Source organism: Sminthopsis crassicaudata, chromosome 1 (assembly GCF_048593235.1).
Source record: "Sminthopsis crassicaudata isolate SCR6 chromosome 1, ASM4859323v1, whole genome shotgun sequence".
Lineage (NCBI taxonomy): Eukaryota > Metazoa > Chordata > Mammalia > Dasyuromorphia > Dasyuridae > Sminthopsis > Sminthopsis crassicaudata.
Genome location: NC_133617.1, coordinates 386,386,833 through 386,405,713, shown reverse-complemented (window position 1 = coordinate 386,405,713; position 18,881 = coordinate 386,386,833). Strand labels below are relative to the sequence as shown.

Sequence of the window (18,881 nt, the reverse complement as noted above, 5' to 3'; positions counted from 1 at the left end):
ACATTTTGGTTAACTTTTATTTTGCTAAAATCTTCTTTTGCAAAATGATACTGTTTCTAATAAGAATATCTCTATGGCTGTGGAATTACAGTATGGGTTACTAGAGACTAGCCATGCTATCTAAACCAACTTGTACTTGGAATAGAAATCCCCAATAAGTGTATCTCAAACTTTGCTTAGTGATCTTTTTTGAGGCTGAGTTCTTTACTTCTGGAGTAAAGCCCATTAAACTTTTGAAATAACTATAGTGGTTAGAACTTTTTTCACAGAAATAGAACCTAACACTACTTTATGCAACTTCTATTCTTTCCCAGTTCTCTTAGACATCTGGCAAATCAAACCTTAATTCCCTTTCTACACGATAGCCTTTCAGATACATAGACAAACCTGTAATGTAACCTTTAAGTTTTTTTTCTGAAGTAAATACTGTAGGTGCTTCAACCTACTCTTAACATTGTTATTTGCTTCTTCACCATCCTAGTTACTTTATTCCATACTCATAGCAGTTTGCCAAAGTGTTCTTCTTAAAATGTTCTTTGAATAGTACTTATGATTCAGAGTATATATAGTAGGGCTGTAATTTCCTTTGTTCTGGACATTCTCCTAACTCAGCCTAATATTGCATTAGCCTTTTCACTTATTTTTTATTAGTATTTAGATGGTGAAATGACTGCCTCTTGTGGTAACTAACATAAGATCTTTTAATTATTGAGCATGCTCATGTTTTCACAGTTACAGTGATTATAATTATATAATTCATAACTATATTGATAAAAGTGTTTTTAAAATTATTTGTTTTCTTCTTCTAATTATCTAACATCCCCGTTTCTCCTTCTGTTTAGCTCCTAAAGCAGGCTATAGCCAAGGTGCAACTCAGTATACTCAAGCCCAGCAAACTCGGCAAGTGACAGCCATAAAACCAGCCACACCAAGTCCAGCAACAACTACTTTCTCCATATATCCTGTGTCATCCACTGTACAACCAGTAGCAGCTGCAGCTACTGTAGTGCCATCCTATACCCAGAGTGCTACTTATAGTACCACTGCAGTTACTTATTCTGGTAAGTATAATATGTGATCTTTTTTAAATAAAAGATTAAGGAAATCTAAATCTTTTGTTAGATATCACAGATAAATGTGTTCATGAGATAGTGTTCTGCTATAGAAATCTAATAGTAAAGATAATAAAAGGTTTTAGTTGTAGTGTTGTAAATTGTAATGAAATAAAACTCTCCCCAGTAAGAGAAGAATTCAAAGACTGTTTATGGTGACTAGATATAAAAATTTGCTTTTGTTATTCTTTCCTTTATTAATAGTAGATAGCTACATTGATCTGGAAAACTATGGGAGGAAAAAAAAAAACTTAAGCTATTGTGTTGCCAAAGGAGGGGAAGGTATTTGAAAGATTAATAGTTATCATTATGGGGAAAGGAAATAGAAACTAGGTGGTGAATAGATGAAATAACATAAGAATGTGAAATAATTACTAGTTTTTTTAAACTTTTTATTTTCAAAACATATGCATAGATAGTTTTCAACATTCATCTTTTCAAAACCTTGTGTTCCAAATTTTATTCTCCCTCTCTTCCCCTCATACTCTCCCCTAGATGGCAAGTAATCCAATATATGTTAAACATATTGCACTAGTCTTGTACCTAGATTTTAAACATCTTGCTTTACTGTTTCATTCATCCTGTTTTACTTATGCCTAAATTGAGCATCTAGGTGGGGCAGTGGATAGAGTGCCGGGCCTGAAGTCAGGTCTGATCTTTAACACTTGTTAGCTGTTTGCTACTAGACAAGGTACATAACCTTGTTTGCCTCAGTTTGCTCATCTGTAAAATGAATAGGAGAAGGAAAGTGAGAACCATTCTAGTATTTCTTCCAAGAAAATCCCAGATGGAATCAGAAATAGTTGGATGAAACTAAAACATCTGAAGAACTACCACCACTTTTGGTTAGCAGTAGTCTTTTTTTTTTTTTTTTTTTGCCTGAGACTGGGGTTAAGTGACTTGCCCAGGGTCACACAGCTAGGAAGTGTTAAGTGTCTGAGACCAGATTTGAACTCAAGTCCTCCTGAATTCAAGGCTGGTGCTCTATTCACTGCACCACCTAGCTGCCCCATGGTTAGCATTAGTCTTAGACTTGACAGGGACTTTGGAGGTTTCCTAGTCTAATGTGGATCAAACTAAGAATCTTCTAAAATGGTCATTGAGTCTCTGACCTGAATCCCCCAAATAAGGTTATTAAGCAGCTTCTTCCATTTTTGGATAGTTCTATTTGTTAGGAAGTTTTTCCTTATATTGAGTCTAAATTTGGTGAGCTGAAATTTCCACTCATTATTTCTGAAGCTGCCTTGTTTTGCTAAATACAAATCTAATCTTAATTAATCCCTCTTTCATGACAATTCTTTGGACACTTGAAAACATTCCCTAAATGTATGTATCCCCTAAATTTTGTTTTCCTCAATCTAATAATATACCCACCTAGTCAGCATACAGTAAGTTTTTTAGCCCCTTAAAAAAGGAGTCCTCTTTGGACGTGATTCAGGCAGTCTTTGCTGAAATGGAATGAGTAGTACTAGAGGGTTCCATTGTGACCTGACAAAGTCAAAATATATTAAGAAATTCTACTTCTCTCATTCTGGAAACTATACTTCTCAGTTCATTAGCTTTTTTTGACTGCCATATCAAACTACTGGTTCCTATTGATATTGCTATTCGCTAAAATTCTCCTTTCAGAGATATTATCATCTAGTGATACCAGTACCATATTGTAGTTGGGAGATCGATACTCAAGTATAGAACTTTGCATTTATCTTTGTTAATTATTTGATTTGGCTTATTCTGGTCTATCACTTTTTGGGGGGATAGACTAATTCATATCTTGTTTTTTTCCAAATTTCATTATTTGTAAATATAAGTATATCATCTATCTTCAAGTCATTTATTGATAAAGTTATTAAATTGTACAATGACAAGGATAAATTCTTGGAAGATTTCACTAGAGACCTCCTTTCAAGTTGATATGGATCCACGTCTGGTTATTCAAACAGCTTTATATAGGTCTAACTTTGCTTTATGCTGTTGCATATCTGTGTAGCAAATATACAGATCTATAGCATTCAACCAGTATAGTTAGCCTCCACTAAAAAAGAAATAGCTAAATTTGATGTAACCCAATCCATAATAGCTTTTAGTGTCTACTGCTTCCTTAAGTGCTCACATGTGAGTTTCATAATTCTGGAATTTGGCTATATTTTTCGATCTCTTTCAAGAAGTGATATTGGTAGATTATTTTAAGTGTTTATTTTACCTTCTGATGTTAGGATACCAGAACAGTTTTCTTAGGTAATTTCTTGAAGCATGCTTTCCAGGTCTTTTTTTTTTAAATCATGACTTTCAGGTATTCCAGTAATTCTTAAATTATCTCTTCTGGATCTGCTTTCCTGATCAGTTGTTTTTTCAGCAAGATAGTTTTTATTTTTCGTGTGTGTGTGTGTTTTACTGTTGATTTTGATTGATTCTTGATGTCTCATGTAGTCATTTGCTTCTGCTTATCCAGTTTTATTTTTTAAGAAGTTATTTTCTTCAGTTAGCTTTTTAATCTGTTCTATTTGACCAATTCTACTTTTTAAGGAGTTAGGTTTTTTCCCCAGTAATTCCAATTTTTTTGTGTTTTCCTTTATCAAAATATTGTCTTTTTTCATGATTCTCATATCATTCTCATTTCTCTCATTTCTTGTTTTACTTCTACCTCTTAGTTGATTTTTTTCCCCCTGAGGCAATTAGGGTTAAATGACTTGTCCAAGGGGGATTAAGTATCTGAGGTCAAACTTGAACTCAGGTCCTCCGGAATTCAGGACTGGTGCTCTATCCATTGCGCCACCTAGCTGCCTCATTAGATTTTAAAAGTCCTTTTTGAGCTCTTTCAGTAATTTTTGGGGATCTGAGACTAATCTTTTTACTTGAGATTTTGAATGTAGTTATTTTAGCACTGTTATTCTTTTCTGAATGTGTTTTGATCTTCCCTGTCAGCATGATTACTTTCTATGGTCAAGTTCTTTTTTTTCTTTTTTGTTAATTTTTCTAGTCTGTTTTGTTATTTTTAAAGTTGAGTTCTGCACCTAGGATTGAGGGGGCACTGACTTATGCTTCTTGTGACTGCAACTGAAGGCTTGGCAGTTAATCTGGTGTTGTTCACATGCCACACGAGGCCTGGCTAATTGGTGCTGCTCTAGTGATCGCAGAGAGGGTAGAGCTACCCTCTCACTGCTACACTGGAATTTCAGGGCCTTCTTCACGGACCTACACTGGAGCTTGTCTGGATGTTCCCTGCTTTGAATTGTGTTCTCCGTTTCACCAAGTGAAGTAGAGCTTTCCTTCTGACCTTCCAAGTTGTTTTGAGCATGGAAAATCATCCCATCTTTTTGTTGGTTCTGCTTTTCATTTTGAAGGTCTGGTGTTACAGTTATTGGTGAATTTGGTTGAGTTCAGGCAATATCTTGCTTACTCCACCGTCTTGACTCTCAGATTCTATCTGCTATTTCTTTCAATACTATAAGGTATTGTTTGTCTAGACCAACTAATTAGAACTCATTGAGGACAGCTATGTATTGCCTGAATATATCCCTTATTCACATTCCTTATTTGCAATAATTTTTGTGTCCCAATCAAAAGATTATTAATTGGAAGAAACAGTTGAAGTAGACTTTCTCATTACCATTAACCTCAAGGAGTAGTCCCATCTCTTCTTTATTCTTCTTCTTGTCCATAATGTAGATCTTTTAAATTAAACTACCTTTTTATTGTCTATAATTTATAAGCTTAGGTAGCATAATTTTTAGATAAGGTTTTAGTGGCTTTGTGGACAGAGCACTGAGCTTAGAGTCAGAGAGACCTGTTCTCAAGCCTATGATAATTCCCTATCTATGTAGCCTCTTCCAAAAAAAACCCACCAATAACCCAACCTCTGTTTGCCTTAGTTTCCTCACCTGTAAAATGTGAATAATAATAGCATTGACTTCATAGGGGTCAAATTAGATAATTGTACAGTATTTATTGCAATACCTGACATATAGCAGCATTATATAAGTGCCTATTCCCTTCCCCTTGGAATCAGGAAAACCTCAGTTCAAATTTGATTTCAGACACTTGTTAGTTGTGTGATTCTGCATAAATCACTTATCCTCACTTAACCTAAATTTTCTGTCCTGTAAAATGGAAATAGATAACCCACTTCTCAGGACTGTTGTGAGGATAAATTGAAATAATATTTGTAAAGTACTTAGTACAGTGTTTGGTATATAGTAGGTTATAAAATGTTGACTATCACTATTCATATTTATTAGTATTACTATTACCAGCCTCGTTTAATTTTGGGGATTGGTGTCATTACATTTTTAGTTGCTATCTTCTATTTTTATATAACCTACTCTTTTCATTATCCCTCTGCTCCTTTCTTCCCAGAGATCCTCTTCTATAACAAAGAATGAAAAAGACTTCTTTTTTTTTTTTAATATGAAGTCAAAACTTATATGCTGTATTAAATACTCTTAGCCCCCTACTTCTACAAAGAATGGAGAATGAGTGTCTTCTCATTTCTTCTTTGGAGTCAAGATTAGTTATTATAATGTCACACCATCCAATTGTACTTGGTTTGTTCACATGTATGTTGCAATTATGATGTATGTTGTTTTCTATTCTACTTTCTTAACTTTTCATCATTTATGTTTTCTTGTATTTAACACAGTTGTAATACTTTATCCTTTCATATTCATGTAAAATCATTTCTATTTTGACACAGTTTTGCCAGTTTTTCTGTATTCAATCTGACTTTAGCCTGTGTGTGTGTACCTTTTAAAAACTTGAATTAATTTGAAAGTATTTACTCCTACCCAAGATGCTATATATAAAATATAAAGTCCTTTCTCTCAAGAAACATATTCTAACTGGGAGACAACAGGTACATATTTAAGTATATACTGTAAACATATAAAAAACAAATATAACTCAATAGAAAAAAGGAAGTGGGGGGATGATTGCAGCAAAAGTTTTATGTAGAAGTAGAGCTTCAACTCAGTCTTGAAAGAAGAGAAGGATTCCTGTGTATCTACTTTAATCTTTAATCTTAGGTTTCTTTGGGGGTGGGAGAAGAATGCTATGAATTCCATACATTACAGTCAAAATTGTGTTTTTCTGCTCTTCTCTGCATTAAAGTTTCATTGGTTCTTTTGGCACTGAACCCCTTCTATTCTTTTAGTCACCTCTTTCCTCCCCTATGCTCATTAAAAACTAAGAGAAAGGAACGGAAATAACCTGCTAATAAAGCATAATCAAGTAAAATGAATCACCACCATGGCAATATCCAAAAATGCTTGATACTTTCTGCACCTTGAGTCCATCACCTGTCAGGAATTGCTCCATCCTTCTCTGGAGATACGGTTGGTCATTACATTGACCAATTTTGGGATTTTTCAGAGTTGTTTTGTAGCCAAGATAGTAGATTAGAAGCAGCATATAAGCTGAACTGTCCCAGTATACTCCTCCTCAATTGAATTCTAGAGCAGCATAGCCAACAAAAGACTAGGGTGAGTCATTTTTCTAGCCAAGACTTAGAAGATAAGGAGAGATCTATGACACTGGGATGGGGACTAATCAGGAGCATAGAGGGCAGCAAGATTAGCTATGTACTTTGGAGATAGATGGTAATAGCAGCAGTTTGTGGAGCTCTCATTACCCAGAGGCAGTAAGATTGGACAACAATGTACCTCCCATCCTGGCACTGAGCACAGAACCAGAAGCTATTTAGCAACCTGACTGCCCATTTACCAGTTCCAGGTCGCATTTCAAGGACAGAGAAGAGTGCTTGCAGTCACAAGGAGATCAGGAATCTTAGTTGCAATCTAGAACAAGTGGAGGGATGTTGCACTTTCAGTTGCTATCTGGACCAGGGTGCAGATGAAGGAAGAGAAGAGACCACATCTCTCCCTGGATCACACCATCTTGAAACCCTTTTTCCCCCAGCCCAGTATTAACTTTGAAAACAGGGCAAAAAAAGCCTGAAGCTAGAGACAGTCTTTTGCCCCTAACAACTACACCCTTTTAACATAAAATTCGACATCAAGAAATAAGCTAGAAAGATATGCAAATAATAACAACAACAATAAAAAAAGGGAACAAAAAAAGCTACCATGGTGACAGGGAAGGTCAGGACATAAACTCAGAAGACAGTGGTAAGAACACTTTTTTTTTTTTTTTTTTTTTTTTTTTTTTTTTTTTAAAGCAAAATCTCAAAGAAAAATGCAGATTGGATACAGACCTGACAAGAATTCCTGGAAGAGCTAAAGAAAAAAAAACTTTTTAAAGATTAGAAAAAATTGGGGAAAGAGCAATACGAGAAAATCATGATTAGAGAAGTAACATCTTTGTAAAACAGGTGTAAAAGAAATAGTAAATAAACTAACTTAAAAACCAGAATTGGCTATATTGTAAAAACAGGTACAAAACCTCACTGAGGAAAATACTCTCTTAAAAATTAGAATTGGGCAAGTGGAAGCTAAAGACTCTATGAGACACCAAAAAAACAACAAAGCCAAAAGAACAATAGTGAAAAAAAAATATGAAGTATCTCATTGGAAAAACAACTCACATAGAAAATGGATTGAGGAGAATCAACCTGGATATGGAAGTAATAATAATAAGCACAGTGATTTTTATGAAAATATAATTTTATTTTCTGGGTTAGTAAATAATGGAATGTATTAGGTTATGTGCGTGTGCATACAAAGATTGAGAAAGAATGAATAATAATAGTTTTCTTTTGGTCAATCCAGAAAAATATAAAACATAAGTTGGTTATTTTGATTTGTTTTGAGGTTTGTTTGGTTTTTGTTTTCTTAGCCTGTGGCACTGATTAGAATAATAATTTTTAATCTTTATCTCAGACTATTTTAAATATCTTTGATTGATGGGTTCTAACAATTCTATATATTCTTCTTTAGGTTTCCTTTTTTCATGTCTTTCATTTCAGCAACATATTCCAAGAAACAAACCCAATTGAGCTTTTCAATATTACTTAACCTTCATATCATGTTCCTTTTGTTGCCTTTCTAGATTCAGCCTTACTTACTTGGCTGTTTTTAAATTCTACCTATCTCACCTTTTCTTCCAACTTATTTTTATTTCTTGGTTTGGTGATAGATTTCAAACCTCAAAAAGGCCCACAACAGTAGAATCAGATTTCTGTAAAGTAAAAAGTGCTTCATTCCTCTTTGTTCTAAAAACATTTCTTTCCCTAACATAAATCTCTATCTCTCAACTCCCAAGAAAGAACTGCAAACCAAATATACTATGAAATGTCAACTTAGCAATTTTCACTTTCAGAGATTTTAATTTAACAGAATTGAATATTATGGAGATGAGTGAATTTTTTTGATTTTAAATAGACTTATGAGTCACAAAGCTCTTTTATCATGTAAAAGAAATTTTAGCTAAAACTATCCTATTTAAAACAAAAAGATTATTCAGAGAGCTAGCAGAATGTCATAGGAATATCATGGAAGCTAGGATTTAGGATAATTATTCTAGAACTCTTTGCATTGTTGGCCAAATGAAATAGAATTTATAGTGTCTGTTCAATCTATGGGAGAGGCAGAAAAGGCCATCTCTTGTTCTTTGATAATGCTTTCAAAGCCATTATAACTTGGCTTTAGTGTACCTCTCCAAACTAATTTCCCCACTACTTTCCATTGCAAATAAATCCCTCACTTCAGGCAGGCCATTTCTGAGGCTTTCATGTTTATTCATGCTTAATTGTATGCCTTTCTTCCTAAATTTTACTCCTCCATCCAAACTCAATTCAAGAATGCCAACTCTGATGCTTTTCTAATATGCCCTTTTTTGAATTCCTATAATATACCCTAGACTTTGCCATTTGAGTATTTTCTTTTTAAAAGTTGTTAATTATGTCAAGTATATGTCCTTGTTTCTTTTGCCCAAAATTGAAGAATTGTATATCCCAGAGCATCTAGCTTATTTCTAAGTGCAATAGGTAGGCATGAATGCATAGAAAAGGTAAGTACGGTTCCTCTTGGGTTCCACGAAAGTAGTTATACAGTGTTTAAATTATATATTTGAATATTATACCTATTAATTGAATTTCGGTAATATCACTTGATAACGTAAACTTTATTACTGAATACTTGATTTTAATTATTATGTAAATAATATTTGTTTGATTTTTATTTGTAAGGTACCTCTTATTCAGGTTATGAAGCAGCAGTATATTCAGCTGCATCCTCCTACTACCAACAACAACAGCAGCAACAGAAGCAGGCGGGCAGCGGCAGCAGCTGCTGCTGCTGCAACAGCTGCCTGGACAGGGACCACCTTTACTAAAAAAGCACCATTCCAAAATAAACAACTGAAACCAAAACAGCCTCCCAAACCACCCCAGATTCATTATTGTGATGTTTGTAAGATCAGCTGTGCTGGACCACAGGTATCTACATTTTATGTTACTGCAAGTCTTAATGATCATCTTTGATAAGTGTGGACGGCATTCTAAGATTTTTTTCCTGAAAATATTAGTATTTTAGACAAAACATTTTTCTATGAAAGGAGTTAATTGCTATTAAGTTTTGAAAATAATAATTTAAGAGAACAATGATTGATATTAATGTAAAGGAGAAGCAAAGATAGCTATATTGTTAAAGGGTATTTTTTTTTTAAGCCAAACTTCAGTTTTTATGTCTTGTTTTGAATTTTGCCTTCTTTCTTTACAAAAATATATATTTTATAAAGCCTTTGAAGAAAGCTCCTCCAATTTTGGAAAGAAGATATCTTTTTTTCTTAGTCTCTCTGAAGTTCTGTTTTATTGCTGAAAATTTCATAAACTCATAGACTTTAGGAACTAATTTCTTCATTTTAAAGATGAGGGAACATTGTTTAATGCAGTATTTTAAGGGATATAAACAAAGATATGAAATTAACTGAAATTTCTGAAATATTGTAAGAACTTTGAGAGAACCACTTTTAGAAGAACTGTAGTCCACCCCAATATAAAAATGGATTTTTTTTTTTTTTTTTACAAGTTGGGACTAAAATGACAGTATGCATGTGTAGCATGTACAGAACTATCTAGTTGTTTTATAGTCATATCATGTATAGTGAAAGACTTAAAAGATTTTGGCAGCAAGAAAAGTGCAGTGAAAGCTTATTTAGGGTGCTGAATAAATTATCATGAGACCACCTGTTTTTCCTTGCTCTTTTTTTGTTGGTAACTAGTAGTTCTTGTTGTATATGTGATATGATTATGAGCCTATCTGTGTCAGTATCAAACATTCATCTCTCTTCCCAGGCATAATCTGTTTTCAATTTTTCTAAAGGGATTAAAAATATAGTGAGAATTTAGTTGCTAGAAAGTTAAGGTATGTTTCTGGGAAGAAGGCCCTTGTTTCCCATAGTGAGTCTTCAAAACTTTTAATTCGTTTTAAGCCTATAGGATTAGTTTGTTTGATAGGTCTTGTATTGCCTGTAGTTACTGAACCCTTGGGTCATTAAGAAAAACAAATACAAGCACTGACCAAGTTGCAGGCACCCAATTTAAGTATATTTTGTGTATGTGTATGATTGATGACTGATTATATCCCGCCTTCCATCCTCTATCCCAAGAGAGTATGATATCATTGGGGTTGAGTACATGTATATGGCATGTGAAGGGGTATTGCCATTGAGGATAAATATGCAAGGCCTCGGTCTGGGTATATCATGAGATTATTGTTTTGGAATATGAGTATACAAGGGTTAATGTGGAATCCTCAGGTGAGTGTAAGATAAAATGATATTTTGAGATTCAGATGTGAGGTTTTTTCAGGATGAGTATCAGAAATATGTTTTTTGAGAGAGGATGATAATGGAATGAGAGAAATACTTTGAAAGTTGGTAATAATTTTATGTCCTTTTTAGTGAGACGTAAAGACTAGAGCATTTCATGTGAGAAAATGTTCTTAAAACTGGGTGTGTATTACTAGACATGACTATAAAATAGTAGAATATAATGGATATGGAACACAAAAAGAAATTAGGAATTTAAGGCTGGATATGACGCTTGTTGATCAGGAATGATTACAAACTGAATGAATAGAGGTAGTATAGCGTTCACTTCAGCAAACATTAAGCTGCAAGACACTTTTAGTCTCTGGGAATAAAGAAACTGGAAAAAAATCCCCAAAATAAGACCATTCCACACGTTAAGAAAGCTTATACTTTTTTGGTTAAGGGTATGGAAGGCAGAGCAGGCATACTATTAAATAGAAAATTATTTGAGGGAGGGAATGCATACCAAGGCAGAGTGGGTGATAAGATAGCTAGGGTAGAAGATGAAGCATGGATGAGTCTTGTCTAGATATTATATTCACTTGAGTTTGCACTTAAAAGTTTACCAATAAAGACAACATAGGCCCCAGGACAGAAATTCCAAAACTGAATAGGTTAAGTCCCCCAGGATATGTAGTCTCTGGAGTTAACTTGGTCTGGGGGAAATGGCAAGAACATAGTTGGACTGATGAGAGTGTCTGAAGCTGTCTAGGAAAAGAGTATTAACATGGGGGGGGGGGGGAACACATGTATAAAGTATTGGACTGACAGTCAAGAAACAATATACTAGGTTTGTCTGCCACTCAGAACTGATTTGGAAGTATTTTAACTTGACAAATGTTTATTAATCATCTGTGCTGTGCGTAGCTCCTGTTGGATCACAAAATAGAAACAAATTTAAATATTAGAACTAGAGACTGTAAGTTTGACATCTCTTATTTTTTTCATCTATAAAATGAAGGCATTGGATTAGATCTCTAAGGTTCCTATCAGTTCTGAGTCTGTTGTGTGTATGAGTAAAGGCATAAATTTTGAAATCAAATATGATGTGAATAAAGTCTCACTGTTAGCCTTTAGAGTCCTGGAAAATATCTTAAAGACCCTGACTTGGGCAAGTCACTAAGTTTTGTTAGGCCTCAGTTTCCATATCTGTAAAATGAGGGGGTCTAGATAGCTTCTAAGGAAATCACTAGTTCTATTATTTGCCGCCTCATTCTCTTATAATTAAAACTGCTTTTATTTAGGTAGTTCTAAAATTGAAGATGTGTTGAAAATTTTTTGCTCTCTTTTTCTTGTTAATGTTAAAATTTTTTCTTCTTAAAGTACAACATATTTCAGTTAGGTTATAGATTAAGTGAGTTTTTATGAACCAGTTTGTGAACTTTTATTACCATTTGCAATGTTTCTCTGGGAAATTGTATAGTTCCAAACAATTAAATGACAAATGGCATTTTGGAACTCAGCCTATTTGTAAGTTGGTGTCCTCCTATGTATTAGACTATAGCTAGAGTTTTTGTTGATGTAGAATATTTATTTATGGAATAGCAATGTTTTTTTCCCCTACTTGCTTTTGAAACTCTTGCTAATGGTATAAATACATTTACCACCACTGTCTTTTGATTTAAGAAAGAGAAGCATATCCTTTTTGTCTCATCAGTTGTGTTTTTGGTAAAGGACGACTCCCATGATTCTGAAAATTACTGCATTTATTAGGAACCATAGTCTATAAAAGTCACCAATAAGGTGGACTGAATTTGCCTAGTTTGTAAGGAATTCTATAATCCATTCTTCAGCTATTTCTGGAAATTAGTTATCTTGACTTTTAAATGAGTGTTAAGAGATTTGTAAATTTGATAATACTGAATGGTGTACAAATGAAAGAAAATGTTTTCTTTTAAAACAGACTTATAAAGAGCATTTAGAAGGACAGAAACACAAAAAAAAGGAAGCTGCATTGAAAGCTTCTCAAAACACCAGCAGCAGCAGTACCTCCATTCGTGGGACTCAAAATCAACTACGTTGTGAGCTGTGTGATGTGTCTTGTACAGGAGCAGATGCATATGCAGCACACATTCGTGGTGCTAAGCATCAGAAAGTAGGTGCCTTTTCTCACACACAGACACAAACGTATACACACACACACATACATGTACGTACACATATACACCTCTTATGTCATCATCTTTGGGATAGGAATTTAGGTAGAAGTAAAGGTTATTTTTCAAATTTCAGAGAGCTTAAAAGCATTGTTTCATAATTCATGTGATAATTAGGGAAAAGATTTATCATCTTTACTTTCACTAAAATACAAGATGCATTACTGAAGTCTAGTTATAGAAGCTGAATTAAAGAACTCATTTTATTACTTAAAAATTATCAGGTGCTAAATTTCCTTTCTATGAAATTGTTGCCTTGGTTTCCTTATCTAAGTAAGGTAGAAGCAATGAGTAGACATACTTGCTTCATAGTCATGTTGTGAAAATAAAAATTCCTTAGAAGCAAAGTATTCTAGAAATTTAAAAGAAATCCTCTTCAAAGAAAATTGTGTCCAAAGATACATGTGGATGTACTAGGAATTCTATAGTGAGGTTAAAATTTATGTTTTTATTATTGAGAAATTTAAAGCAAAAGAATAAATAGTATTTTTTAGAGCTTATCACGGCTCCCTAATTTTACAGGTGAATAAACTGAGGCCTAGAAGTTTAATGAATTGCCTAAGGTTACCCAGCAAGGTGATAGGCAGATTTAATTTATACATGAATTTAACAGGAAGCAAATAAGTAAAACTATGTACCACATTATTATATTAAATTGAAAGGAGATAGTTGGACTTGGGTAGTTGGACTTCATGTTAAGTGTTGTTTATTACTTTAAAAATATGCATGCTCAAACAACTGTCTGGTCATGTATACATATATTGTATTTAATTTATACTCTTAATATATTTAACATGTATTGGTCGACCTGCCATCTGGGGGGGGGGGAAGGAAGGGAAAAATTGGAACAAATGGTTTGGCAATTGTCAATGTTGTAAAATTACCCATGCAAATATCTGGTAAATAAAAACTATTAAAATTTTTAAAAAAAATATGCATGCTCTACACAGTTGACTGATACTAATGAAATGTATTTTTATAGGTGGTAAAGTTACACACAAAACTTGGAAAACCTATTCCTTCAACGGAACCAAATGTTGTTACCCAAGCTACTTCTTCAACAGCTGCATCTGCTTCTAAATCAACTGCCTCTACTTCTGGTATTGCAGCTAGCAACAGTACTGTGAATTCTTCAGTGGTAACATCTGCAGTCAAAGTTCTTACACCTGCTACAAACACAGGTCTCAACACAGCATCAAACACTAAAGCATCAGTTGTGCCTGCAAGTATGGCTGCAAAGAAAACATCTACACCCAAAATAAATTTTGTTGGCAAGTATAGATGTTCTTTGCTATCAGACTTCTATTTAGACAACTCAGAAAATTCACAAGATAGTATTTTATATAAAAAAAATAATTGGAAATATAAACAATAAGATTACTCATTTACACCTGTATACTTTTACTTTTGTTTCTTTACCTATTCAGCAGGGTACTCACCACCAATAGTTTTAAAAAGAATCTAAGTGATTTTTTTTTTTTTATTCATTTTTATAAAACACTAAGCAAAGTGAGATTGAGATTAGATTTCAAGTAAACAGAAATTAATAAAAATTTGAAAAGAATTAGAAAACAAGACTGTTTTCTTCTGTCAGTTGTTGAACTCAACTTGGACAGCACAAATTTTAAAAATGAAAATTCCACCTAAAAAGTTGGTAGTGTACTTCTAGCTCTATTTGTGAAGTAAATGTAAGTATTAAATAATTATATATTATACTTATAGTATGTGTGTGTGTGTACTTATAGTATAAGTAATAAAAGTAATGAAGGTGAACTGTTAAATAGGTTTTTGAGTTTCTCAGTGAAGATATGTATACTTTCAGGTAACTTGTTATTAAACATCAAAAGATAAATATTTTCAAGTCTCAAGTCCTTAAGCTTAAATCCCTAATTACTAAATAGTGGTATCATTATAGGAAGATTATAGACATTCCAATTTAATTCATGTGAAATTTGCTCATGTTTAAATTAAAATTTGCAAATTTATATATGTTCTTTTTCTAGGTGGCAATAAGTTGCCGTCAATTAAAACCGAAGATCTGAAAGGTACTGAAAGTATTAAACCTACCCCTGCCACTTCTGCTGTACAGACCCAGGAAGTAAAATCGGACCCATCAGACCCAGTAACGCCTACAACTCTTGCTGCTTTGCAGAGTGATGTGCAGCCTGTAGGCCATGACTATGTTGAGGAGGTATTGAACTGAGAATATGCTTATTCCAAAATTCAAACTAGATTTGTTATAAAAATGTGTTTCTGGGGAGAGGATTTTACAAATCTCCTTCTCCCCCCTCCCCCACAATAATTTTTGTGTTAAATAAGATGATAATTTCAAAAATTTGTTCACTGCAGACTAACTCCATACTATGGCCTAGAAAGGCTTTTAGTTCCTTTATTTTTCACCTTCATATGCTGCCTTCTAGCAATTCACTTAATGATGTTTAAGTTTCCAGAATGGGAAAATAAGCACAAAAAAGCCTGTTATTAAAGAAGATAGCTCCAGACAAATCGCTGACATTTTACTTCATAGAAAAGAAAAATAGAGCTTAGTATTTATTATGTGTAAAACTGAAACCTCATTCTAAAAAATTATTTAATTAGGAAGCCAAAATATCCTTGAGAATGAGAATTTGGAAAACAGATTTAGTTTCTCGGTGTATTCACTCGTATGAGAAGAATTGGAAGAGATAGCTTCAGTACTCCCCCCTAAATTTGTGATTCTTTGAACCTTCCAGATGAAAAGACAAATAGAGTCTTAGCTATAGGAGAAGGCTTCAAAAAGCAACACATTGAAGCAGGGGAAACTGTTATCTAACCACCAAAAACAGGAGCAACTGTGCTTGTTAAATAATTATACTTTGTAAAAGCATGGCTCTTTGAAACATCTTCTTATATTAAGATCATTGTCATAAGATAGTCTATTTCAGTAGCCTCCAAAAGCATTGTTGTATTATAACATTGCATGATAGTTTATATTCTCAATTATGACCCTAAGTCATCAAGGAAATATTATTGTGTTCTTTATCCTCTGTATTTTGAAAAAGGAAAAGTTTTAGGGGAAATGATACTATAAATTACTGAATGAAAACTATGCTAGATTTTTAAGGGGGTGCTATTATTAAGGTTTCCTGTTCTGAAGGAACTTACAACTAATAAAATAAGCTATCTGCAAGTAACTAAGATTATATTTCAATTAACTTGAAAAGTCACTCATCCAAAATAAAACTTTTTATGTTTCTGAATTAATTAAATTATAAAAGGGGTCTTACTTTACCAATAGAAACTATTTATAGGACAGAGTCAAAAAATGAATCCTAACTGAAATTCTTACACAGGCCATCTGGTCAAGATCACAGGCAATTAAGACATTTTGTGTTTTTTTAGTCTGGCTACAACTAATTGTGATTAATTATTCTTTTTATCATTAGGTTTCAGAAATTTGGAAAATGAATGAATAAATTATGTCAGTTCTATCATATAAACATATCTTTCAATGTTAATGTTTTTCATTTTGTTTCTTTAGGTACGAAATGATGAAGGGAAAGTTATTCGGTTCCATTGTAAGCTGTGTGAGTGTAGCTTTAATGATCCCAATGCCAAGGAGATGCACTTAAAAGGAAGAAGACACAGACTTCAATATAAAGTTAGTGAAGATTGCTATTGTTACTTTATATTTGTTTAGCATTTACCTCCTAGAAAATAAAAAATCAAAATGATAGCATTCTGATCATATGGGAGCTTTTAAGGGTAGTGTAACTCACAGGACATGTCTAATTTCTCACCTAAGTCTGTTCAACTTCCTAGTTTTTACATATTTGAAACTATATACCTATGTGTCAGTCCACTTCACTTTTGGAGCTTGAGTTTATATTATAAAATTATATTTATGTTGGATTTTATTTTTAAAGAGCATACTAAAATGATAATTCCTTGACTATTGAAGTATGTCAATTCACAGGGTCTTGGGTATAATTTATGCACATATATAGCACTTTGAGAGTCTAATTTGAGTTACTATATGTGTATCTGAAAACTATAGTGATTTTACCAACTTTACTGAATTTTTTTTCCTCAATTATTTTGAATTAGTGAGATATTACTGTAATGTAATGTAACTGTTTTCCATGAAAAATTTTTGAAATACATAACTAAATGAATGCATAGAGTATTAAAAACATTGTGCTGAAATGACTGATGAAAAATTTATCTTAAAATGTTTATGTAGAAAAAAGTAAATCCAGATTTGCAAGTAGAAGTAAAACCCAGTATTCGAGCAAGAAAGATTCAAGAAGAGAAAATGAGGAAGCAAATGCAAAAGGAAGAATACTGGAGAAGACGTGAAGAAGAAGAACGCTGGAGAATGGAAATGAGGTATTATTTTTCACTTTTAATAAAACGGGAAATTGTTTCATACTTGCTAAAATAGTTGAATGGCTGAATGAACAAATTAATGGCAACTGGTGTTTTTAAGCAAAGTAAGTTTGCTTGGTGTACTTTCAGGGAATAGCAGTAGGGATCTCATATTGTGGAACCTTAAATAAGATATTAGGAGCTTTTTAAGCAAAATTAAATGAACAATGTTAAATTTCATGTCTGAGGAATCATTAGCTGGCCTCAGGTACTAGTAAAGCTCAGAGCTAGATCTCTACTGACTTAGTAGTATCTCTACTGGTACTAGAATTGGCCTCTTCTAAGTCATTGCCATCTTTGATACCACCGCAATCCTTACCCCTCTCCAAAACTTTTCATGTCTCTTTCCTCTTCCTCCTTTTTCTGTGCCTCCTCTCCTTTGGGTCAGGTTCTTCATATTTTTCAGTGTAACAATAAATCTGACAAACTTGTGTTATTGATATAATTGGGAAAAGCTATAAGAGTTCCCTTCGGGTCTTAAAGTTTCTAGGCCTCACATATGCATTACAACAAAGACTTTTTAAAGACAAATAATTTGATCTTTTGGTTCTCGTGTATTAACTATTATAAATTAAATCAGTTAATAAAAATGTACAAACTAGTGCAGATGAAGCTTTGGTATTAATTGAAAAAAAATCATTAGGATACAAATACTCAAAACATTTTAAGACTTTATATATTGAAAATTGTTTTGATAATTATGTAAATTTTAGAATCTTTGTATTGATAATCAGGTAGGTGAAGAAACAATATAACAAAAGTAACTTTCTTCTTTGAGAACAGAATAAGAAAGAACAAACTTCATGAATTTGCATTAATTAGATTATAATAAATAACATTATATTGTTTCCAAGAAAATTGATACTCACATACTCAAAAGAATATTTAAAAATATTTTCTTAAGAGTTTCAAATTTAGTGATTTACAAAATGCTGAAATTTTGTGACAGCATAGAAGCAGTTTTATTAACTCATTTGGGTCCAGTTGACTAAATTGTTCTTAATTGTAGTTTTCTTAAATGATCATAAGGTAACTGCTCTCTATATTTGATATACCTATAACACAAGACAATGTAGTGAAGTCAATAGTAAACTTGAGTGACTTCACAATCAAGAAAACCTGGGTTCAGCTTGCTGAGTGTTTTGTCTAGGGCAAATCATTTTGTCTTTCAGTCTGTTAGGTTTCTCTGAGACTATAAATTGCAGAAAAGGTACATACCTGTGTAGAGGGCCACAGACAGACAGTAGAGGAACTCTGGGTGAGGCATAAGACCCTTCGGCCCAGAGGGAACCTGCTAACAATGTTTGGTTTGGCTCCCATATCCCCTAAGAGTTCTTGGCCTTCCTGAGAAGTCAGGGGGTAATGACAACCTGTGTTGTGATTGAAGCAGTGTGATACCAGGTGGCAAACTATGTACAATAACAAGTTATGTGGTCCCATG

General features: G+C 33.3%; 1 protein-coding gene across 1 annotated transcript in view; it reads left to right on the top strand.

The window, feature by feature from the left end:
• ZFR (zinc finger RNA binding protein) overlaps positions 1 to 18,881 on the top strand; it is a 66,409-nt gene that overhangs the window by 18,815 nt on the left and 28,713 nt on the right. Inside the window, 8 exon segments of the mRNA XM_074279486.1 lie at positions 843 to 1,061; positions 9,253 to 9,338; positions 9,340 to 9,501; positions 12,781 to 12,972; positions 14,016 to 14,304; positions 15,037 to 15,224; positions 16,554 to 16,673; positions 17,256 to 17,401. Coding sequence (XP_074135587.1) covers positions 843 to 1,061; positions 9,253 to 9,338; positions 9,340 to 9,501; positions 12,781 to 12,972; positions 14,016 to 14,304; positions 15,037 to 15,224; positions 16,554 to 16,673; positions 17,256 to 17,401 — 1,402 coding nt within the window.